Source organism: Dendropsophus ebraccatus, chromosome 9, assembly GCF_027789765.1.
Source record: "Dendropsophus ebraccatus isolate aDenEbr1 chromosome 9, aDenEbr1.pat, whole genome shotgun sequence".
In the NCBI taxonomy this organism is placed as follows: Eukaryota; Metazoa; Chordata; class Amphibia; order Anura; family Hylidae; genus Dendropsophus; species Dendropsophus ebraccatus.
Window position 1 is genome coordinate 12,371,304 of NC_091462.1, and position 25,180 is coordinate 12,396,483.

A 25,180-nucleotide genomic window follows, 5' to 3' on the forward strand; every position below is an offset into this window, starting at 1 on the left:
TGCTCAGCTCTGCAACGTCATACACACCCAGCTCTGCAACGTCATACACGCCCAGCTCTGCAACGTCATACACGCCCAGCTCTGCAACGTCATACACGCCCAGCTCTGCAACGTCATACACGCTCAGCTCTGCAACGTCATACACACCCAGCTCTGCAACGTCATACATGCTCAGCTCTGCAACGTCATACACACCCAGCTCTGCAACGTCATACACACCCAGCTCTGCAACGTCATACACACCCAGCTCTGCAACGTCATACACACCCAGCTCTGCAACGTGATACATGCTCAGCTCTGCAATGTCATACACACCCAGCTCTGCAACGTCATACATGCTCAGCTCTGCAATGTCATACACACCCAGCTCTGCAACGTCATACACACCCAGCTCTGCAACGTCATACACACCCAGCTCTGCAACGTCATACATGCCCAGCTCTGCAACGTCATACACACCCAGCTCTGCAACGTCATACACGCTCAGCTTTGCAACGTCATACATGCTCAGCTCTGCAACGTCATACATGCTCAGCTCTGCAACGTCATACACACCCAGCTCTGCAACGTCATACACACCCAGCTCTGCAATATCATACACGCCCAGCTCTGCAATGGCATACATGCCCAGCTCTGCAACGTCATACACGCCCAGTAGGGTTGGTCCGAACCGAGTTCGTACGAACCCGAACCATCCGCAATGATTCCCGCTGTCTGCCTGCTCCGTGCAGCGGGCGGATCCAGCGGGAAGAACGCCTGGAAAACTGGGATACAGCCATAGCCATAGGCTGTATCCCAGTTTACCAGGTGTTCCTCCCGCTGTATCCGCCTGCTCCACGGAGCGGGCAGACAGCGGTAATCCGATGCCGAGTGTTCGGGTTCATCCAAACCCGAACCTCTGCGGGTTCGGACCATCCCTAACGCCCAGCTCTGCAATGGCATACACACCTAGCTCTGCAATGTCATACACACCCAGCTCTGCAATGTCATACACACCCAGCTCTGCAATGTCATACACACCCAGCTCTGCAATGTCATACACACCCAGCTCTTCAGTGTCATACACACCCAGCTCTGCAACATCATACACACCCAGCTCTGCAACTTCATACACACCCAGCTCTGCAATATCATACACACCCAGCTCTACAACATCATACACACCCAGCTCTGCAGCATCATACACACCCAGCTCTGCAACTTCATACACACCCAGCTCTGCAACGTCATACACACCCAGCTCTGCAACGTCATACATGCCCAGCTCTACAACGTCATACACACCCAGCTCTGCAATGTCATACACACACAGCTCTGCAATATCATACACACCCAGCTCTGCAACATCATACACAGAGCTTTGCCCAACCATTAGGGAAGGAGTCAGGTTGGTCTGACACAGTCGGGCCACCCTGTCTGTTAGCAGGATATTTTCTTGATGATCCCACTGCTCATAGCATCAGAGGGAGCTGCAGCGGCCACTACAGGCAATATGTAGTATTACACCGCCCCAGTGAATAGAAAAGCCTGACCATGTAGGACATGGATATTCTGGGTCCTCCAGGCCAGGAGCCTCTCTTGCCAGTGGCTATCAGAGGGTTTCTAGTATGTAGATTTTTTTGTTACTATGTGTTGGAAGAACTTGTCTGTAAGGTTATATTCACATAGAGTACATTTTGAGACATTATTCACAAGGAAATCCACCTCTAAATTTCAATAGCCACAACTACTTGTGACCGGGTGGTGGTCGGCATGTTTTGGCCATGTGTTCCTTACATGAGGTATTACATAGTCCTAACTTGCTGGAGCTTAGCTAATAGATATGGGTCTAGAATAGGGGGCTCCTCTCTACTAACAGCGTATATGGCTAAATGTGACAGTATATAACGGTGGAGGTTAAGGCTTCTGGATAATAAACTGGAAAACATACAACACAACGACCCAAGATCCAATAACATCTCTGGGGGTGGGGAGGTCACTTAACAATGGGAAGGGCCACAGCCCCGGGCTTACCTGCACCCCTCTACCTTTCTCCGCAGGCCTCTGAGCCTGTATAATGGGCTCCTTCTCTTGGAATACCTGGCCCGACGCGTCCACATGTCCACTTCCAGCTTCATCAACATCAGGTGAGGAAGAACAATCTATGCTTAAAGCTATAGACAGTCATAGATATAGGTACAACCAATGGTTAGGTCCAGACAAGTCATGCCTTACCTGTTCCAGTGGCCCCAGAGTCTGACTGGATCTTGAGATGAGCTAATTTGGGAAATTTCATGTTAAAGGGATTAAACAGAATTAAAAAAAAATATATTTTATTCCACAAACAGCGCCACACCTGTCCTCAGGTTGTGCGTGGTATTACAAGTTGGATCCATTCATTTTATTGGAATTGAGCTGCAATACCACGCCCAAACTGAGGACGAGAGTGGTGCTGTTTCCCTAAAAAAAAAAACAAGTATGGTTTTCTTATCCTGGATAAATCCTTTCTGTAGTTGTATGTATTGGCCTCACGGTCCGTGTTTGTGGGCGGCCCACATGTGACACTCTGCATTTTGTGAACCACAATGACACAAGGATGTGCACAGGAGGCCTTAATATTAACATGAAAGGATTTGTATACTTCTGCAACTTTTTCTATTGTTCCAGTACATGCGAAATTAAAAAGAAATCAAGAAACTTTGCAAGTAATCTTAATTAAAGACCTAGTACTGCTGTCTGTACAGCGTCTCCAGAGTTAAAGGGGGAACTTCAGCGGAAAAAAAAAATCTTTCAAATCAGCTGGTTTTAGAAAGTTACATATATTTGTAAATTACATCTATTTAAAAATCTCCAGTCTTCCAGTACTTATCAGCTGCTGTATGTCCTGTAGGAAGTGGTGTATTGTTTCCAGTCTGACACAGTGCTCTCTGCTGCCACCTCTGTCCATGTCAGAAACTGTCCAGAGCAGCAGCAAATCCCCATAGAAAACCTCTACTGCTCTGTACAGTTCCTCACATGGACAGAGGTGGCAGCAGAGAGCACTGTGTCAGACTGGAGAGAATACACCACTTCCTGCAGGACATACAGCAGCTGATAAGTACTGGAAGACATTAGTTTTTTTAAACAGAATTAAATTACAAATCTATAAAACATATAAAGTAGTATTTAAGCTGGCTATACACCTTCAATAACTGATGGCCAAACGATTGTTCAGCGACCACTTCTCACTCCCTCTGCAGAGGTGATGGGTAAGTCGCAGCAAGAACACAACAAAGACGTCGGGTGGTGATTTTCCATCACGACCAACACTGATCTCTAGCGACGTCATATTAACGGCTGAATCCATCATGAGTGGAGGGTACGGCCAAGTATAAGGTGTATGGGGACCTACAGACTCCATACAAACCCCATGTGCAGTCTGATGCTTCTGCCTCCCTTTTTCATCACCTATAGACGGTACGACAGGAAGCAAACAGAGAGTAAAGGCCCCCATACACCTTCCATTACTGACGTCCGAATGACATCCGTCAGGGGTGTAGTTAGCATTCACGGGGCCCCATAGCAAAAAAATTTAAGGGGCCACCTCCCCTACGCACAACACAAAGCACTGCTATAGCTAGCTGGAGAGAATACACCACTTCCTGCAGGACATACAGCAGCTGTAAATACTGGAAGACTGGCGATTTTTACAAATTTATATAACTTTTTGACACCAGTTGATTTGAAAGAAAAAAAAAATACTGGAGTACCCCTCTAATTTATTGCTTTACATGGTACCTTGTAGAAAATAGGCCTGTGGCAAGAAATGTTCCCAAATGTCACTAGTGCACCCCCTTACCTCCCTGTCCCCATAGCTAGAGCACGGATTTTGAGGTGATTTGATGGACACATTTGTGATGAATTCACAAACGTTCAGTATAAGTGTATAGAGGAAAAAAATACCAGGTAAGTATGATGAGAAATCTATCATTTACAAGTAGGGGTGAAACTGAGCCCCATGGCGGTCCCATATATATGTATATCTATCTATCTATCTATCTATCTATATATATATATATATATATATACTAAATGATAAGAAGTTTTTCTGATCATAATAATACTGTGATTTCTATTAAATGAGTGATCGGCAATGAAAGTGTTAAGCTTGTTGAGAATGATTTTGCAGATTTTGTAAATGCAGCTTCTTATTATCGATATAATATCTTAGAGTGTTAATTATAGTCAGTGCAGTGAGCTTATTGACCAATCAGCTAGGGGCATATGGATGATTGACCAATCAGCTGGGGGCGTGTCAATGATTGACCAATCAGCTGGGGGGCGTGTCGATGATTGACCAATCAGCTGGGGGGCGTGTCGATGATTGACCAATCAGCTGGGGGGCGTGTCGATGATTGACCTATCAGCTGGGGGCATAAAGCAGAAAATGCAGGTATCATGTTATAGAGCGGAAAGAGCTGAGCAGATTGATTTATAGTTTTGTGTATAAACATTCGCTGTCATTTATTGGTCTGAACCTCTGCTCATTCTTGGCTTAAAAGTAAGGATGGTCCGAACCTGCCGAGGTTCGGGTTCGTATGAACCGGAACGCTTGGCATCAGATTCCCGCTGTCTGCCCGCTCCGTACAGTGGGTGGATACAGCGGGAGGACCGCCTGGAAATCTGTGATACAGTCTATGGCTATGGCTGTATCCCAGTTTTCCAGGTGGTCCTCAGGCTGTATCCACCCTCTCCACGGAGCGGGCAGACAGCGGGAATCATTGCCGAGAGTTCGGGTTTGTACGAACCCGAACCTCGGCAGGTTTGGACCATCCCTACTTAAAAGTCTAGTGGGTGGTCTTAAAGGGGCACTCCGGTGAAAATGAACTGGTGTCATAAAGTTATATAGATTTGTAGTTTACTTCTATTTAAAAATACTCCAGTACTTATCAGCTGCTGTATGTCCTGCAAGAAGTGGTGTATTCTCTCCAGTCTGACACAGTGCTCTCTGCTGCCACCTCTGTCCATGTCAGAAACTGTCCAGAGCAGCAGCAAATCCCCATAGAAAACCTCTTCTGCTCTGGACAATTCCTGACATGGACAGCGGTGGCAGCAGAGAGCACTCCTCTGCAAATCTGCCTCCACATTTCACTGTATTGAATGCAGCGGAGCTGAATTTGTTCATTTAAATGACTCATGTTAGTGTTTTTGGATGCTTTTCTGTATATAGTAATAATTTATAGGAAAGCTCCACCTAATATAACCAGCAGCAGGTATGGATAGTGGCATATATGAGAGCATACATACTAGTACGATATAGCAGAAAGCTACCAAAAGGTGCGATGTTCTCACACCTCCATAGCAGCTTCTTTGGTTACTATAACTATAGAAGCATCCATGGATTGCAGGTAAACCTATAGAGTGATCTTAACTGATAGAATAATGCTGCACATAAGAAACAAAACAAATCCAGCTCTGCTACATCTTTACCCTGCATGGTTTTGTTAATAGACTAATGCATTTTTAGGAGTAGCCACATCTCTAAAAGCGATTCTCCGGCAAAAATCTTTTTCTTTCAGATCAGCTAGTTTCAGAAGGTTATAAAGATTTGTAATTTACTTCTATTTAAAAATCTCAAGTCTTCCAGTACTTATCAGCTGCTGTATGTCCTGCAGAAAGTGGTATATTCTTCTCAGTCTTACACAGTGCTCTCTGCTGCCACCTCTGTCCATGTCAGGAACTGTCCAGAGCAGCAGCAAATCCCCATAGAAAACCTCTACTGCTGTGGACAGTTCCTGACATGGACAGAGGTGGCAGCAGAGAGTACTGGGTCACAATGGAGAGAATACACCACTTCCAGTAGGACATACAGCAGCTGATAAGTACTGGAAGAATTGAGAATTTTAAATGAAATGAAATTACAATTCTATATAAGTCTCTGAAGCCAGTTGATTTAAAATAATTGAAAAAAAATCACTGGAGTACCCCTTTAAGGATAACATGGTGGATGATTCCAGAGTTCAGTCTCCTTTTGTTTCCTTACAGTACGGCTGGATCTGCTGTGACGTTCCGGATCAGAAAAAATCGCCAAAACCTGACGCTCACAGACATTACTGACCGTGCAAGTGAGTAGATTGTGTATTTTTGTGTAACTATTGCCATTCTGTTATAGTTGCAGTACCTGAGCTTTACCATAAGGTGGCACTGCAGAGTTGATACCTTTTCACACTGTTCATGGTATGGAACTGATGATTATTAGAGATGAGCAAATAGTGAAATATTCGATAATTCGTTATTCGATTTGAATAGCTCCCGATATTTGTATATTCGAACGAATATGGAATCCCATTATAGTCTATGGAAGAAAAATACTTGGGACCTGGAGATTAATATTCGATGCATATGGGACAGCAGGGGAAGCATGCCTGGCTGCATCTAACACTAGTGATGAGCCAACATCCCAATTTTTGGTTTGGATCCTGAACACGAACAAAAAAAAAATGTTTGTGATTGGTTAGCGTTCGTGTAGGCAGAAGATTCACGAACAAATTATGAACGTAAAGTAAAAGCGTATGTTTCGGTCTAGCAGTACGCACTTGCATACGTATCAGGTCAGGTGCAGTGTAAAATACGTAATAACGAAAATTAACGATAACTACAGATCAGTAGTAGCAAGATAACAGGTATTATCACACACTCACAGTATACAGCCGTATACCAGATATATAATTGTTTTTTACTATAATAAAATGAAAGAGCCGTTCAACTCCTTTACAGGACGCAGACTGCGCAAATCAGTAGTAGCAAGATAACAGCTATTATCCCACATTCACAGTATAGAGCCGTATATGGGATATATAATTGTTTTTTACTATAATAAAATGAAAGAGCCGTTCAACTCCTTTACAGGACGCAGACTGCGCAAATCAGTAGTAGCAAGATAACAGCTATTATCCCACACTCACAGTATAGAGCTGTATATGGGATATATAATTGTTTTTTACTATAATAAAATGAAAGAGCTGTTCAACTCCTTTACAGGACGCAGACTGCGCAAATCAGTAGTAGCAAGATAACAGCTAATATCCCACACTCACAGTATACAGCTGTATACACTATCAGTAGATGTCTGAACACACTGCCTGTCTCACAACAGCTTCTAAATCTGTTTTTTATACTTTTAGCCCTAACAAGGTTTTGGGGGTCCCTCCCTACTTACTTCACCTAAAAGCTTTCTCTCCCTGGTGTACAGTCTGTCCCTCTCTAGCTCCAACCAGCAAGTGACACAAATCTGAAATCCACTATTCTTATACTCAGGAGGTCACATGGTTTAGCCAGCCAATCACAGTAAGAGTTTCTTTTTAAAGTCCTGCCTATTCCTAGTGCCTGTCCCTCCCCACTGCATGTTTATTGGCTGGAAAAAAGCGCGAGGGCGGTGGGAGGGCGAATTAAATTTTTAACTGCGTTATCGTTTGAATTTTCGAACACAATCAAATAGCGTGAATAGCGTACTATTCCATCAAATACTATTCGCTCATCACTAGTGATTATATAGACAGTATTCTATAACCATGGAGGACCCCCACAATAATTATACATTAGGGGTCTTCTTATATGGTCAGAGGGGGCTTTACACTCCTGCAGACCCTTCAGGGGACCATCTGCCTCCCGTACAGCTCTGCCCTGGCAGCGTTATATATATATATAATAGCAGTGCTATGTGATCCCAGTTTGGTCAATGAGGCCCATGGTTTACACATGTGTATCTGCATATCATTTCTTCCTCTTTCAGTGGCTCTGAAGTCAGATCTGCAGACTGAGACGGGGATAAAGATTGTCCAGACGGGCATCGGCCAGGTGAGGGTTTTTTTTTAGCATCTCATATTCATCAACCCTGGATATATATATATGGTACAGTCGGAGGGAGTTGGGTAAACACCTTACAGGGGTACTCTGGGAAAAAAAAGAATTAAAAATTAACTGGGGTCAGAAAGTTATACAGATATGTAAATTACTTCTATGAAAAAAAATCTCCAGTCTTCCAGTACTTATCAGCTGCTGTATGTCCTGCAGGAAGTGGTGTATTCTTTCTAGTCTGACACAGTGCTGCCACCTCTGTCCATGTCAGGAACTGTCCAGAGCAGTAGCAAATCCAGATAGAAAAGCACTGACATGGACAGAGGTGGCAGCAGAGAGCACTGTGACTGAAAAGACTACACCACTTCTTGCAGGACATGCAGCTGCTGATAAGTACCGCGAGACTGGATATTTTTTTTAGTAGAAACAATGGTTTTCCCCTTTTAAATGACCCCCAACAATGATGAGAATTGGCCCCTTTTCCCCCCAGTGCACAGCTCACGCTCGGCCGCGGCTCTATCCGCTGTATCAGTAGTACTGTTACAGATGGAAAGCCACAGCTTTAAACATATAAGGGTCTGTTCACATGTACAGGATCTGCTGCGGATATCCATGGAACTAAATGATGATAAGAGCGTCCTGATGGGGGGGAGCTCAGCATTACATGTCTGTATACATACAGTACATGCTTGTATACATACACTACATACTGTATAGTTACAGACCGTACTTACTGGAGAGTTACAGAACGTTCATGCTCCACTGGGAATTCTGGGAAAGAAGAATATGCAGAGCAGATCACTAATGCTACATTGTGGAAGTAGCTTTCCCTTCGATGTGTCGTCTTTAGGAAGCCTTAAAGAGGTTCTCCACCCAAATTTACCTTGTCCCCCATCCCCTATCCCTAACAAAGAAGCCCCCCCCTCCCCCTCACACAATCTCTTGTAATTTACTTCTATTAAAAAATGTACTGTCTTCCAGTACTTATCAGCTGCTGTATGTCCTGCAGGAAGTGGTGTATTCTCTCCAGTCTGACACAGTGCTCTCTGCTGCCACCTCTGTCCATGTCCATACAGCAGCTGATAAGTACTGGAAGGCTGGAGATTTTTTTTAAAAAGAAGTAAATAACAAATTTATATACCTTTATGAGACCACTTGATTCAGTGGAGTACCCCTTTAGTAAGCCAAGCCAGAGACTCTTTCAGAAGGAGACGTTACCTATCTGCAAATGATCCATCCGTCAGTCAGTCAGTTAGTCAGTCAGTCAGTCAGTCAGTAAGGGGGGGTAGACTGATAAAGGTCTAGCAAGTAGGACCCCCACAGTTAGTGGCTGTTCATATCATCTCCACTGAAATAAAAGATCCCTCGGACTGCCACTGAGGGGGGCAATGTATGCAGAGCTCCTTCTCCTGCACAAATGGAGACTAAGCCCCCGTCTCACAGGACACAGGATCAGCCTCAGACCCCTGCTGACGTCACGTGTCTGATTGACAATCCCTTTAAGTATAAGCCTTCTTATAGTCCGCACAGGTCTTCAAAGATGGCTGTCATCATATCGCTACCAAATGGACTGATATCTATAGTATTATAACCTTGGGTGGGGAGAGGGTGTTACTTTATATACAATTCCTCCCCATCCCCCTCCTCCCCCAGTCCTGTGACAGTCACAGACAGTAACAACATTACTTAATCATTTCTGCTGAACAATATCATTCTGTAGGGTAGAGAGATGTAGATGAGATGTAGTGGAGCCGGGAATGTTCAGTGTAGACTTCCCTCCATTGTGTTCTATGAGTGCACACCTGCTGAGAGGTGTGATGTCATCACTGTGCAGTGAGCCCTAAGCCAATCAGATTCCTGCTGCTCCCTCCCCCCTCTCACAGCACTGAGAAAAACACTGCAGCCGCATCCCCCTCCTCTCCCCACTTATATGGGGTCACCCATAGACCGCTTTATGGGTGATTGGGGTTCACTGGACCCTCTTTTTTGGGAGGGAGGGGGATCTTGTGTGAATTTTTCTGTTGGTTTCGGTGATTTGGATGTTTGCTCCTGGTCAGACGGGGCCGTGTCCGGAAATCTCAGATATAATAGATGATTCTAGTGATGATTCCGGAGATGACAGGGAATTACTATAGAGAGCAATATATGCGGCAGAGACAGAATCCGTCTGTGATCACATGGAAATCATCACCAGGTTGCCATGACAACACAATTTGGAAGTCCCATCTCCCTATTGGGCTGATTGCATAATACACAATGGGGATGGGGACCTCAGTCTGTCAGGTGCTGGATGTCTCTCCTGGGGGTCTCACAGTCCGTGTGTGGGTGTGGAGAGACAGTCTGGATGTTGTGTATCAGGGACTGTCTATGTGACAGCTAAGGATGCTACATGTCTCATAGTGACAGCTCAGGATGCTATATGTCTCTCAGTGACAGCTCTGGATGCTGTATGTCTCTCAGTGACAGCTCTTGATGCTGTATGTCTCTCAGTGACAGCTCTTGATGCTGTATGTCTCTCAGTGACAGCTCAGGGTGCTGTATGTCTCTCAGTGACAGCTCAGGGTGCTGTATGTTTCTTAGTGACAGCTCTGGATGCTGTATGTCTCTCAGTGACAGCTCTGGATGCTGTATGTCTCTCTCAGTGACAGCTAAGGATGCTGTATGTCTCTCAGTGATGGCTCAGGATGCTGTATGTCTCATAGTGACAGCTCAGGATGCTGTATGTTTCTTAGTGACAGCTCTGGATGCTGTATGTCTCTCAGTGACAGCTCTGGATGCTGTATGTTTCTTAGTGACAGCTCTGGATGCTGTATGTCTCTCAGTGACAGCTCTGGATGCTGTATGTCTCTCTCAGTGACAGCTAAGGATGCTGTATGTCTCTCAGTGATGGCTCAGGATGCTGTATGTCTCATAGTGACAGCTCAGGATGCTGTATGTCTCTCAGTGACAGCTCAAGATACTGTATGTCTCATAGTAACAGCTCAGGATACTGTATATGTCTCTCTCAGTGACAGCTTCGGATGCTGTATGTCTCTCAATGACAGCTCAAGATGCTGTATGTCTCTCAGTGACAGCTCAAGATGCTGTATGTCTCTCAGTGACAGCTCAAGATACTGTATGTCTCATAGTAACAGCTCAGGATACTGTATGTCTCATAGTAACAGCTCAGGATACTGTATGTCTCAGTGACTGCTCAGGATGCTATATGTCTCTCAGTGACAGGTCTGGATGTTGTATGTCTCTCAGTGACAGCTCTGGATGTTGTATGTCCGTCTCAGTGACAGCTCTGGATGCTGTATGTCCGTCTCAGTGACAGGTCTTAATGCTGTATGTCTCTCAGTGACAGCTCTGGATGCTGTATGTCCGTCTCAGTGACAGGTCTGGATGCTGTATGTCTCTCAGTGACAGCTCTGGATGCTGTATGTCTCATATTGACAGCTCTGGATGCTGTATGTCTCTCAGTGACAGCTCTGGATGCTATATGTCTCTCAGTGACAGGTCTGGATGCTGTATGTCTCTCAGTGACAGCTCTGGATGCTATATGTCTCTCAGTGACAGGTCTGGATGCTGTATGTCTCTCAGTGACAGCTCTGGATGCTATATGTCTCTCAGTGACAGGTCTGGATGCTGTATGTCTCTCTCATCGAGAGGTTACGATACTGTATGTCTGTCAGTGAGATATCTGGATGCTATATGCCAGTCTCTTTCTATGTGACATCTCTGGATCCTCCGGTATCTCAGTCTCTTTTCACGTGCCACCTCTGGATGCTGTATGTCTCTCTTAGTGAAAGCTCAGGATGCTGTATGTCTCATAGTGAAAGCTCTGGAAGCTGTATGTCTCATAGTGACAGCTCAGGATGCTGTATCTCTCTCTTTCTCTCAGTGACAGCTCTAGATGCTGTATGTCTCTCTCAGTGACAGCTCCGGGAGCTGTCTGTCAGTCTCTTTGTATGTGATGCTCTGGATGCTGTATGTCTCTGTCAGTGACACTCTGGGAGCTGTCTGTCAGTCTCTGTATGTGACAGCTCTGGATGCTGTATGTCTCTCAGTGACAGCTCAGGATAATGTATGTATGTCTCTCAGTGACAGCTCTGGCTGCTGTATATTTCTCAGTGACAGCTCTGGATGCTGTATGTCTCTCAGTGACAGCTCTGGATGCTATATGTCTAAGTGACAGCTCTGGATGCTTTATGTCTCTCAGTGACAGCTCTGGATGCTGTATCTCTCTCTCTCAGTGACAGCTCTTGATGCTGTATGTCTCTAAGTGACAGCTCTGGATGCTGTATCTCTCTCTCTCAGTGACAGCTCTGGATGCTGTATGCCTCTCAGTGACAGCTCTGGATGCTGTATGTCTCTCAGTGACAGCTCTGGATGCTGTATGTCTCTCAATGACAGCTCTGGATGCTATATGTCTCTCAGTGACAGCTCTGGATGCTGTATCTCTTTCAGTGACAGCTCTGGATGCGGTATGTCTCTCAGTGACAGCTCTGGATACTGTATGTCTCCCAGTGACAGCTCTGGATGCTGTATGTCTCTTAGTGACAGCTCTAGATGCTGTATGTCTCTCTCTCTCAGTGACAGCTCTGGCTGCTGTATGTCTCTCAGTGACAGCTCTGGCTGCTGTATGTCTCTCAGTGACAGCTCTGGATGCTGTATCTCTCTCTCTCAGTGACAGCTCTGGATGCTGTATGTCTCTCAGTGACAGCTCTGGATGCTGTATCTCTCTCAGTGACAGCTCTGGCTGCTGTATGTCTCTCAGTGACAGCTCTGCATGCTATATGTCTCTCAGTGACAGCTCTGGATGCTGTATGTCTCTCTCAGTGACAGCTCAGGATGCTGTATGTCTCTCTCAGTGACAGCTCTGGATGCTGTATGTCTCTCAGTGACAGCTCAGGATGCTGTATGTCTCTCAGTGACAGCTCAGGATGCTGTATGTCTCTCTCAGTGACAGCTCTGGATGCTGTATGTCTCTTAGTGACAGCTCAGGATGCTGTATGTCTCTCTCAGTGACAGCTCTGGATGCTGTATGTCTCTCAGTGACAGCTCAGGATGCTGTATGTCTCTCAGTGACAGCTCTGCATGCTACATGTCTCTCAGTGACAGCTCTGGATGCTGTATCTCTCTCAGTGACAGCTCAGGATGCTGTATGTCTCTCAGTGACAGCTCTGGATGCTGTATGTCTCTCAGTGACAGTTCTGGATGCTGTATGTCTCTCAGTGACAGCTCTGGATGCTGTATGTCTCTCAGTGACAGCTCAGGATGCTGTATGTCTCTCTCAGTGACAGCTCTGCATGCTATATGTCAGTCTCTTTCTATGTGACAGCTCTAGATGCTGTATGTCTCTCAGGGACAGCTCAGGACGCTGTATGTCTCTCAGTGACAGCTCAGGATGCTGTATGTCTCTCTCAGTGACAGCTCAGGATGCTGTATGTCTCTCAGTGACAGCTCAGGATGCTGTATGTCTCTCAGTGACAGCTCAGGATGCTGTATGTCTCTCAGTGACAGCTCAGGATGCTGTATGTCTCTCAGTGACAGCTCAGGACGCTGTATGTCTCTCAGTGATAGCTCTGCATGCTATATATCAGTCTCTTTCTGTATGACAGCTCCGGATGCTGTCTGTCAGTCTCGGTGACAGCGCGGTGCACTATGTATCTGTTATGTTGTGGTCTCGTCGTCTCATCATATTGATTACAGGTTAATGTGGGGGATGGGCCGGCATTGGTGGGGGGGCCGGGGGGAGGTGTCGTCCAGCTGCAGGAAGGGGGGCGCTCCTGGGTGGTGTCGGCCTTTGGGTGGGGGGAGGGAGGAGGAGGCCTGTGAGTGGGATCACGCCTCTTTTCAGTAACATGGAGCTGTTGTCATGGTAACCTCTTTTGATGTGACAAGTGCTGTGATTGTGACGGAGACGCTGATGTTGTAGGGAGCTCAGGGTGGCAGGGAGAGAGTACAAGAGCCCCCATCCCACCGCCGCTCCCACCCATCTCCAGAGCTGCCCTCCATCCCTCACTTGCCCATCTTTTGTGCCCTCCGGTATTGTCCGTCCATCCTCATCATCCTCCTCACCCCATCCTGGGGATCTCCTCATTCACCGCACACACCGCCGCCTCTCCCGGACGCCTCTCGCTTACTTTTCCAGGACCCCCCCTGTGCCCCCTCCTCGCTTCCTCCCATCACATCCCTAATTCCTTCATTTGTCCCATTTTATTGTCTCCCCCATTGGCGTCTCCCCCCGTGGGGCCCAGAGCTTTGTGTGTGTGACATGAATGAGGTGCGGGGCCCCCCGTCCTGTCATCCAGCCCCCTCCCCTTGGAGTCAGGAGTCGCTCAGGTTGACCTGTCCTCAGCTGCCACCAGGTAAGTTCTAGGGGAGCCGCTCCGCTCACTTCTCGCCCTGCACGAGGGTGTTGCCTCAAAATGGAGAAAAGCTTTTTTTTTATTTTTTTGTTATTGCTTTTCTTGGCGTTTTTCATATGTCTTTTACCCTTTCTTTACCTGTATACAATGTTCTCCTTGTATTCTGAACACCATGGATGTAAAGCGGCACAGCCCGGGCCCTTCTAGCCCCAGATGGGGTTAAGATGAATCAGCCTTAGGCTCGGTGCTCACATTGACCTTGAGAAGCCGGGTAACCTCCACCCATTGCCGAGTCTGATTGTAAGCTCTGTGGGCTCAGCCGCGTCCAATGGAAGTGCAAACACCGGCCTATGCAACATGGTTATAGGGTGTGTTATATACGTAGAGCTAGAGTCATATATATAGAGAGAGATGTGTATATAGATGTATATTGCACAGTAATGTTATTTATTATACTATGTATCCTATACATCAAATATAGCAGGAATATCAGGGATGGAAGACCTGGGCAGGAGTGGGAAACCCATCAGGGGCAAGGGTGGAAGACTCAGGCAGGGGGTAGGTGTGGGGGACCCAGGCAGGAGTGGGAAACCCATCAGGGGAAGGGGTGGGAGATGCAGGCAGGGGGTAGGGGTGTGGGACCCAGGCAGGGGGCAGGTGTGGGGGACCCAGGCAGGAGTGGGAGACCCGGCAGGGGAGGGAGACGCAGGCAGGGGGCAGGGGTGGGAGACCCAGGCAGGAGTAAGAGACCCGGGCAGGGGGCAAGGGTGGGAGACCCAGGCAGGGGGCAAGGGTGGGAGACCCAGGCAGGGGGCAAGGGTGGGAGACCCAGGCAGGGGGCAAGGGTGGGAGACCCAGGCAGGGGGTACGAATGGGAGACCCAAGCAGGAGGCAGAGGTGGCGACCCAGGCAGGGGGCAGGGGTGGGAAAACCAGGCAGGGGGCAGGGGTGGGAGACCCAGGCAGGGGGCAGGGGTGGGAAAACCAGGCAGGGGGCAGGGGTGGGAGACCCAGGCAGGGGGCAGGGGTGGGAGACCCGGGCAGGGGGTAGGGATGGGAGACCCGGGCAGGGGGCAGGGGTGGCGACCCAGGCAGGGGGCAGGGGTGGGAGACCCAGGCAGGGGGCAGGGGTGGGAGACCCGGGCAGGGGGTAGGAGTGGAAGATCCGAGAAGGGGGCAGGGGTGGGAGACCCAGGCAGGGGGTAGGAGTGGGAGACCCAAGCAGGAGGCAGAGGTGGGAGACCCAGGCAGGGGGCAGGGGTGGGAGACCCAGGCAGGGGGCAGGGGTGGGAGACCCAGGCAGGGGGCAGGGGTGGGAGACCCAGGCAGGGGGCAGGGGTGGGAGACCCAGGCAGGGGGCAGGGGTGGGAGACCCAGGCAGGGGGCAGGGGTAGGAGACCCAGGCAGGGGGCAAGGGTGGGTTTCTTAATAGTAAATCCAATACGTATGAGAATTGTTTTGTATATATAGCTGTATGGCCTCGATGCCACAATATATAGTGTTTTTTGTTTTTTTTTTCAAAGGAAGAAAAGTCAGAAACTTTCAGTCGTCACTTGTATATTAGACATCTTGGGTTGTGGGGTGTTTCTGTCCACTGGCCGTGTTATAACGTCCTGTAGATCCAGTCTTACTACTACATGATAGTTATTCAGAATTATGGACACTGGTGGTCCTCCAGGGTAGGGGACTCTTTAATCTATTATAGATCATCAGGATGATAGACATTGTGGTCCTCCAGAGCAGGAGACATTCTTTATAGAGACTCATTACTCTATGATAGATCTTCAGGATCATGGGCATTGTGGTCCTCCAGAGCAGGAGACGTTCTTTGCAATGGCTCTCTACTCTACCATACATTGCCAGTCTCATGATTCTCTATGGAAGGAAATATTCTTTGCATCTTTTTTATTATCGTTTCCTCATAGCACAACTGATATTATCCTAACGGTAAAAATCAATCGGGTGTCCAAAGTGCCCCCCCCATAGGATATGTGAAATTCAGAACAGAACTGAATAACCAGGCCCAAGCCCCACTGACCCATTGCTCTTGTCTGTTCAATAGGTCCTATAGATGGAATTAACCCATACAATGTTAGCAGCATCCTGAGATATTAGACAGTGTTGGCCATCCACCAAATTATAATATGGGCTGTTGACTCTACAGCTGATGTCTTAAAGGGGTAGTGCACCCCAATTTTTTTCTCTTAAATCAGTTGTTGGCAAAAAAGTGCCAGAGGTTTGTAATTTACTTATATTAAAAAATCTCAAGTCTTCTAGTACTTATCAGCTGCTGTATGTCTAGTCTCTAGAGGAGGAGAGGTTTTCTATGGGGTTTTGCTGCTGCTCTGGAAAGTTCCTGACATGGACAGAAGTGGCAGCAAAGAGCCACTGTAGAGAATACACCACTTCCTGCAGGACATACAGCAGCTGATAAGTACTGGAAGACTGGAGATTTTTTTTTTATAGAAGTAAATTACAAATCTTTTATTTGTTGATTTGAATCCAGTTGATCGGAAAGAAAATATTTTTGGTGAACTACCCCTTTAAGGCATTGGGGTTTTTCGTTGTCCTGTATTGCAGACTGACAAAGGGTTAAACCATCTCATCTATCGATATGAATAATAGATATAAAGAATGAATAAGAATTTAATCACATTACATACAGGACATTGAATATAAGGATTCTGACAGCTCTGATCACTATTGCCAGCGGAGATGGGGGAGGGGGGCACGTGACTGCTGCGTGAGGTTGTCTATAGCGACCAGTCCGTCTTTTATCACTATTCTAAGGGCCCTATTACACCAAGAGATTATCCACCGGTAATGGCAGCTGATCCTTGTCTTTCAACTTGTTGAAAAAACTAGACTGATAGCGACTAGAGATGAGCGAACCTCGAGCATGCTCGAGTCAATCCGAACCCGAACGATCGGTATTTGATAAGCGGTGGCTGCTGAACCTGGATAATGCTCTAAGGTTGTCTGGAAAACATAGATACAGCCAATGACTATATCCATGATTTCCACATAGCCTTAGGGCTTTATCCAAGTTCAGCAGCCACCGCTAATCAAATGCCGAACGTTCGGGTTCGGATGGACTCCAGCTGCTCCAGGTTCGCTCATCTCTAGTAGCGACCACTATCTCCTATGGGCTCCCTGGATGATCCAAAGATCCTCCGGGGAGCCCCTCCCACCCGCTCTTACCTGCTCGCTGTCCGTGCATGTGGGGAACAAGGAACAAGTGAGCGCCGACGTCCAGATGGGCCCGTGTAATAGACACTTCAGGATACATGTGATATTGTTTTTACAAATTAACATGGGATGTGATGACAAGCAGTTTTGCAATTTACTCACTTTATTTTTACTTAAAGTGTCACTGTCGCAAATCTGCCATTGTCTGCATTTAACCCCTTAAGGTCAAAGCCAATTTTTGTTTTTGCACTTTTGCTTTTTCCACTTTATGTTTAAAAGTCCATAGCGCTTGCATTTTCTCACCTAGAGACCCACATGAGCCCTGATTTTTTGCGAAACCAATTGTACTTTGCAATGACAGGCATTATTTTTCCATAACATATGCAACGAAACCGGAAAAAAATCATTTGCGCTGTCAAATTGAAAAAAAAAAGGAATTTGTTTTGATTTCGGGGAGTTTTGCATTTACGCCGTTCGCCCTATGGTAAAACTGACTTGTTACTCATGTTCCTCAAGTCGTTATGATTACAACGATATGTAACATGTATAACTTTTATATTATCTGATGGCCTGTAAAAAATTCAAACCATTGTTAACAAATATACGTTCCTTAAAATCGCTCCATTCCCAGGCTTATAGCGCTTTTATCCTTTGGTCTATGGGGCTGTGTGAGGTGTCATTTTTTGCGCCATGATGTGTTCTTTCTATCGGTACCTTGATTGCGCATATACAACTTTTTGATCATTTTTTATTACATTTTTTCTGGATTTGATGCGACCAAAAATGCGCAATTTTGCACTTTGGAATTTTTTTGCGCTTACACCGCTTACCGTGCGAGATCCGGAATGTGATTAATAGTTCGGGCGATTACGTGCGCGGCGATACTAAATATGTTTATTTATAAACATTTATATTTATATTTATAAAATGGGAAAAGGGGGGTGATTTGGAATTTTAATGGGGGAGGGGATTTTTTATTAATAAAAAAACATTTTTACTTTTATTTTTACTGTAACTAGAAGCCCCCCTGGGGGACTTGTATATACACAGCATTGATCTCTCATAGAGATCAATGCTGTGTATATACACAGCAAAGATCGATCAGATCGGTCATAGATTACTATGGCCTGCTGCAGGCCATAGCAATCTACTGCCGAGCCGGGATCAGCGTCATTCCGACGCTGAGGCCCGGCACGGGCAGAAGAACGGATCTCCCCTCCGCGATCGCATCGCGGGGGGGAGATCCGTCCCACTAGACACCAGGGATGTGCAGTACAAAGCCTCTAAGTGCAGCTGTCATGTTTGACAGCTGCACTTAGAGGCTTAATTAGCCGACGCGGCAACGGGATCCGCGCCGGCTAATAGAGGCACTGCCCAGCTGCATGTGTCCGCCGGGATCAGCGCCGTTCAAAGCGGGGTCCCGGCGGGACCCCGCTCTGAACACCCCCCGCAGCACCATGACGTATCAGATACGTCATGGGTCGCTAAGGGGTGAAAAAGACTTTCCCAAGGTCCCCCCCCCCCCTCCCTCCTCCACTGCTCATTATCAGGAAATTTTAAATCTTTTACATCAGTCGGGCCCTGTGTAACCTATGAAGAGGGGAGGGGGGAGGAGGGAGATTAGTCGCCTGCAGAGAACAAAGGATTACACAGCGGGACCTGTGTAAAAGCCGGTATTCAGAGGTCAGAGAGGTCAGTGCTGACTTCAGAGAAGATAGCCCCGTGATGTAGCTGTAAATTAACTCTTTGTTGTCCTGTTTTGGTGCCTCATCTCCCTCCACCCCTCCCCTCTCCATAAGAGAACCATGAAGACAGGGGGGAGAGCTTCAAACTGTTTTTTAATTATAACAATGCATTTTTCAGCTACTAAGCCCAATTACAAAGTTTCTTAAAATCGCCTATACTATTGATTTCTGCAAAAAAAAATTTAAATGACAGTGACACTTTAAAGTTTTCTATGTTTTAATCAGCATTATACATATGGCCACTAGGTGTCTCCCTTCCTGTCACATTGGGCTTCATGCTCCCTCTGTGCCGATATTTGTTTTTTTCTCTATTTAAAAGAGACCAAAGTCAGCAAGTCCCCGTCCTTTGTACGCTGATGCAAGGAAAGACACCTGTCCATCATGCAGGTTGTTTATCAACTGAGGGAAAATAATTTTTTTTTATTCTATTATCAGCTCTGCAGCTATGTAATAATTCAGTCAGTATAATGCCACTGTGTGGTTACAGAGAATTTGGTGCTGTGTGACAGGAGAGCTGACCATACAATGCAAGCACCCCCAGATTCTCTGCTACTTTATGTGGACACACAGCAGCTGTACACTTGCACAGTGAAGGGAGACACCTAGTGGCCACATGTATTACTTTGAATTAGACATAGAAAACTTAAAAAAATAAAGAGGGTATATTGCAAAACTGTTTGCCATTACAACACTTGTTGATTTATTTAAAAAAAAATGCTACAGCAGTGCCTCTTTAAACCTCCCGATTTTGTCACCTGTTTCCTTTTGTAAACCCCTGCTTGGAAAATATATATATATGAGACAACCAAGAAGAAGAACAATACATTTATTAAGGGTGTATGGGAAGACTTCATATCGCCAGGCCTCAGTGCCCACCCAATGTCAGGCCTATGGTGGTCCGGGAATAGGACTCAGAGACCCCTATGTCTATGAACATTATTCATTCTATTCTGTGCAAATTATTTCCAGGATTAATCTGTGTTCTTCTTCATACACAGAGGAGCAATGCTTCCACCACCACCTTCCCCCATGCCTCGCACTTTGGAGATACTTTCCGCTTTGTTCTCCTCATCTTCATCGCACTGGCCTGTATAGCCGGGATCGTCATCGCCTCCGCCGTTATCTTCTGTCTACGACAACATGCCAAGCAGCGGGAGAAGGAGAGACTGGCAGGGCTGGGGCCTGAGGGGGCGGGAGACTCTACTTTTGAATACCAGGTAAGAACCTATATTGTTGTGTATTGGAGCAGTATTATAGTAGTTATATTCCTGTATATAGGAGCAGTATTATAGTAGTTATATTCTTGTATATAGGAGCAGTATTATAGTAGTTATATTCCTGTACATAGGAGCAGTATTATAGTAGTTATATTCCTGTATATAGGGGGCAGTATTATAGTAGTTATATTCCTGTATATAGGGGCAGTATTATAGTAGTTATATTCCTGTATATAGGGGGCAGTATTATAGTAGTTATATTCCTGTATATATGGGGCAGTATTATAGTAGTTATATTCCTGTATATAGGAACAGTATTATAGTAGTTATATTCCTGTATATAGGGGCAGTATTATAGTAGTTATATTCCTGTATATAGGAGCAGTATTATAGTAGTTATATTCCTGTATATAGGGGGTAGTGTTATAGTAGTTATATTCTTGTATATAGGAGCAGTATTATAGTAGTTATATTCCTGTATATAGGAGCAGTATTATAGTAGTTATATTCTTGTATATAGGAGCAGTATTATAGTAGTTATATTCTTGTATATAGGAGCAGTATTATAGTAGTTATATTCCTGTATACAGGAGCAGTAATATAGTAGTTATATTCCTGTATATAGGAGCAGTATTATAGTAGTTATATTCCTGTATATAGGAGCAGTATTATAGTAGTTATAGTCCTGTATATAGGGGGCAGTATTATAGTAGGTATATTCTTGTATATAGGAGCAGTATTATAGTAGTTATATTCCTGTATATAGGGAGCAGTATTATAGTAGTTATATTCCTGTATATAGGAGCAGTATTATAGTAGTTATATTCCTGTATATAGGAGCAGTATTATAGTAGTTATGCGGTTCAGGGAAGAAACAGAGTGCTGCACCTCACACCCATGGCTGATACTAGTGCCCCTAGGCTAAATAAAAAACACATCAGAATTTTGTGTATGAATTATAGTAGTTATATTCTTGTATATAGGAGCAGTATTATAGTAGTTATATTCTTGTACGTATGATGTAATATGATAGATGTTATATAGGGGTAGTGTTACAGTAGCTAGTATACATGGCAGTGAGTACAGGAGAAACCACATCTAACATTTATTGTATTTCTGAAATTGACTTCTCTCACCATTGCGGCATAATAAATAGACACTATGAGGTGGAGCAGCTGTCAGGAAGGTGATTCCCCTTCCCCCCTTTCCCTGTATGTGAATCCCTTATATTCTGGTAGTTAATAGATATTAGGGACTTAGGGTTATTGATCATTACAATCATATCAATTGTGACTGGAAATTCCTTTATTAGGTGACTTATTTATGTATGAGATCAGGCGCTCCGCTTATTGTAGCATCAGTCGGATGTAAGACACTTGGGCATTGAGCATTATCTAGACATGACAGATTCCCTTTAAGTCTTATAAAAATAAATGCAGTATTCTCCTGCCTGATCCCCCTCCGATATTATTCTCAAGGACCCACTGCCCACTGATCAGCTGTTCCTGGATCACATCTAGATGCACAGTTAATGCCTGCTTAGCCAATGACTGGCTAGGGTGGCTCACTGCTGGGCCAGTGATTGGCTGGGTAGGCACTTCCTGTTAAGAGGTGGACCAGGATCGGGCACCTACTAAATGTCTGCAGAGGATCGCCAGCTGACCTTAGAATAAGATACAGCTATGGCTGCCCCAGGCTGCTCTGTATGATCACTTCACATCCTGTTAGTTACGCCACTTTTCACAATTCAGCCTTTATAGGCAGAGATTATTATTTGCACTTTAACTTATCCAAAGTCAGTCTTTTTTCTGTATTCATATAGATCAGGATAATTTCCCTTATGTCTTCCTGTGTGCAGGATCTTTGCAGGCAGCACATGGCTGGAAAATCTCTCTTCAGCCGCACAGAGGGATCTGGAGCAGCGGCAGAAAACTCCCGGGTCAGCAGCGTGTCTTCTCAGTTCAGTGATGTCCCGCAGCCAAGCCCCAGCTCCCACAGCAGCACTCCATCCTGGTGTGAGGAGCCCGTACAGTCCAACATGGACATCTCCACCGGTCACATGATCCTGGTGAGTGAGATGACATCATCGCGCCCCACCAGCCTTGATTGAGAGACGTCTCTCTGTTTGGGTACAGGAAGAAATCTATCAGTCAAGGTCTGTGGAGAAGGGAGAAGCCACCAGGGACATGAAAGTGATGGCTGGTCCCCTATAAAGCAAACTATACTGTACCTCACTGATATAACCCCTCTCCCCATGATGTCTTGTGTACTCTCTTAAGTACTTTTGATGTAGTGCTAGTATAAGTTTTTATGACCCTCTGCAGGCGTATATGGAAGATCATCTGAGAAACAGAGACCGTCTGGCCAAGGAGTGGCAAGCTCTGTGTGCCTACCAGGCTGAGCCCAACGCCTGCTCTATCGCTAAGAATGATACCAACCTGAAGAAGAACAGGAACGCAGACTTTGTGCCATGTGAGTACCAGCATTATAATTCGCTCCATTCCTCCCCTAATCTCCGCCAGGTGTAGGGGGTGTGTAACCTTCATGGCCGCACAGCCTGCGGGGGACACTGATGGTCTGGGCACCCTGCACTTTATTGGCCACTTTGTGCAGCTTTTTTCTCTTTTTAAGTCATTGGACTCTGTTTCTAGATGAAGAATATTAAATGCGATTACAAATCTAATGTTGTGGCGTGGACAAACACGCTGCCATTATGTTTAGTACTGTGGGTAACGGCAAGTGATTGTTTTCCATCCTAAGATAGGTGACGGCCTCTCATCTGTACAGTCCTATATGACACGGCAGAACAGAGCCATGATTAGGGACGAGCAAGCCCGAAACGCGTCGGCTTTTTAATTGCTAAATAAAGAATTGAATTTTAGTGATCTGGAATCGTTTGCGTTCATCCTTACATTTGGTCAGCCTTGGGTCCAGGGGTAACTCTCATGCGCTCCTAGAGTGGCATACAGCCAGAAAAAACACTATCAGCTATACTGAAGGGATCGAATCCGAGTGCTGACCACCTACCGCCTCTTGTTTACTAGTAACCATATTGTTGTGCTGATTTATTATATGGATTGGATGTTACTGTATAACCACAACCTCTCTGTATCTCTCCATAGATGACCATGCTCGGATAAAGCTGAGGAGCGATAACAACCCGTCCCGCAGCGATTATATCAACGCCAGCCCCATTGTATGTAATACTCAATGATTGTTTCTGTAAATCTCAGGTCACATGTAGTGTTGAGTAGAGTTGCTGAACTGTTCAGGTTCAGTCATTTTCTCTGAACCCAAACACTCAGCATTTGGCTCCCGGCATCTGGAGAAGTTACTTGCCGCCCTTATGCTGCCAGGAAAACATGGATACCACCTATAGCATGTAACTTTTCCAGACGATGGGAGTCAAATGCCGAATGTTCAGGTTCAGAGAACATTGCTGAAGCTGAACAGTTCAACACTAGTAACATGTTGTTTTCCAGCTGCCAATACTACAACTACCAACATGTGCTGCTACCAAGAAATAGATAGATAGATAGATAGATAGATAGAAAGGACGATGATCCGCAGCCCACCAATCGAGTGGAAAAAACTTAGTGTTTTATTTTGAAAGTTTCAAACAGTGCAACACAGCATAGCACGACATTTCGGTGGGGTATCCGCCATTTTCAAGTGCAACTCAGTGAACTCAAGAACTGATTTAAATATCCACACATCATTATGCAAAACAAATGTGATTGGTGTGGATATTTAAATCAGTTCTTGAGTTCAATGAGTTGCACTTGAAAATGGCGGATACCCCGCCGAAACGTCATGCTATGCTGTGTTGCACTGTTTGAAACTTTCAAAATAAAACACTAAGTTTTTTCCACTCGATTGGTGGGCTGCGGATCATCGTCCTTTCTACTTAATGAGGTTCGTGGTTGGAAACAAGTCTGCTGGCACCCGCCTCTCTTGGACTTGTAGTGCCACTCACATCCAGTTCTTTCTTAGATAGATAGGAGATAGATAGATAGATAGATAGAAGATAGATAGATAGATAGATAGATAGATAGATAGATAGGAGATAGATAGATAGATAGATAGATAGATAGATAGATAGATAGATGATAAGATGACAGCTGTTACATAAATATTAGAGATGAGCGAACCAGGCTCGAGTCGATCTGAACCGGAACGTCTGGTATTTGATTAGCTGGGGCTGCTGAACTTGGATAAAGCTCTAAGGTTGTCTGGAAAACATGGATACAGCCAATGACTATATCCATGATTTCCACATAGCCTTAGGGCTTTATTCAAGGTCAGCAGCCACCGCTAATCAAATGCCGAACGTTCGGGTTAGGATGGACTCGAACCCAAACCCGGTTCGCTCATCTCTAATAAATATGTATACTGTATCCTGTAGTAGAACCCTCTCCGGTCTGGTTTATAGACTGTACTTCACGTTAATCATTTTCAGGGCTGGACGGTGAATTTGATCATTACAGATATATTACATTGTTACTTTCTGCCATAACTCTATGAATCTGTGTAATAGATTGAACATGACCCCCGTATGCCGGCCTACATCGCCACCCAGGGGCCGCTCTCTCACACCATTGCTGATTTCTGGCAGGTGAGTTCTTACAGCACAGGTTTGTTCCTATACCTCCTCCCTATCTCCCTGCCCCGTGTGGTGTCTGTGTAATATCCAGGATCACACATTTCTTCTCGTGTGTGTAGATGGTTTGGGAAAATGGCTGCACAGTGATCGTCATGCTGAGCCCCCTGGTGGAGGACGGAGTGAAGCAGTGCGACCGCTACTGGCCTGATGAAGGTTCCTCCCTCTACCATATCTATGAGGTTAGTGTATCTCAGCCTGT

The 25,180-nt window shown here is 45.7% G+C and overlaps 1 protein-coding gene across 3 annotated transcripts in view; it reads left to right on the forward strand.

Moving 5' to 3' along the window:
- PTPRN (protein tyrosine phosphatase receptor type N) overlaps positions 1–25,180 on the forward strand; it is a 61,060-nt gene that overhangs the window by 29,164 nt on the left and 6,716 nt on the right. For 2 of the 3 annotated variants that reach the window (XM_069982557.1, XM_069982559.1), the window contains 9 exons: positions 2,040–2,126; positions 6,004–6,083; positions 7,751–7,815; positions 20,100–20,318; positions 22,177–22,386; positions 22,643–22,790; positions 23,441–23,514; positions 24,856–24,933; positions 25,041–25,160. In XM_069982557.1, coding sequence (XP_069838658.1) covers positions 2,040–2,126; positions 6,004–6,083; positions 7,751–7,815; positions 20,100–20,318; positions 22,177–22,386; positions 22,643–22,790; positions 23,441–23,514; positions 24,856–24,933; positions 25,041–25,160 — 1,081 coding nt within the window. The remainder of the gene's footprint in view (positions 1–2,039; positions 2,127–6,003; positions 6,084–7,750; positions 7,816–20,099; positions 20,319–22,176; positions 22,387–22,642; positions 22,791–23,440; positions 23,515–24,855; positions 24,934–25,040; positions 25,161–25,180) is intronic. The other variant, XM_069982558.1, reaches the window with a different exon arrangement.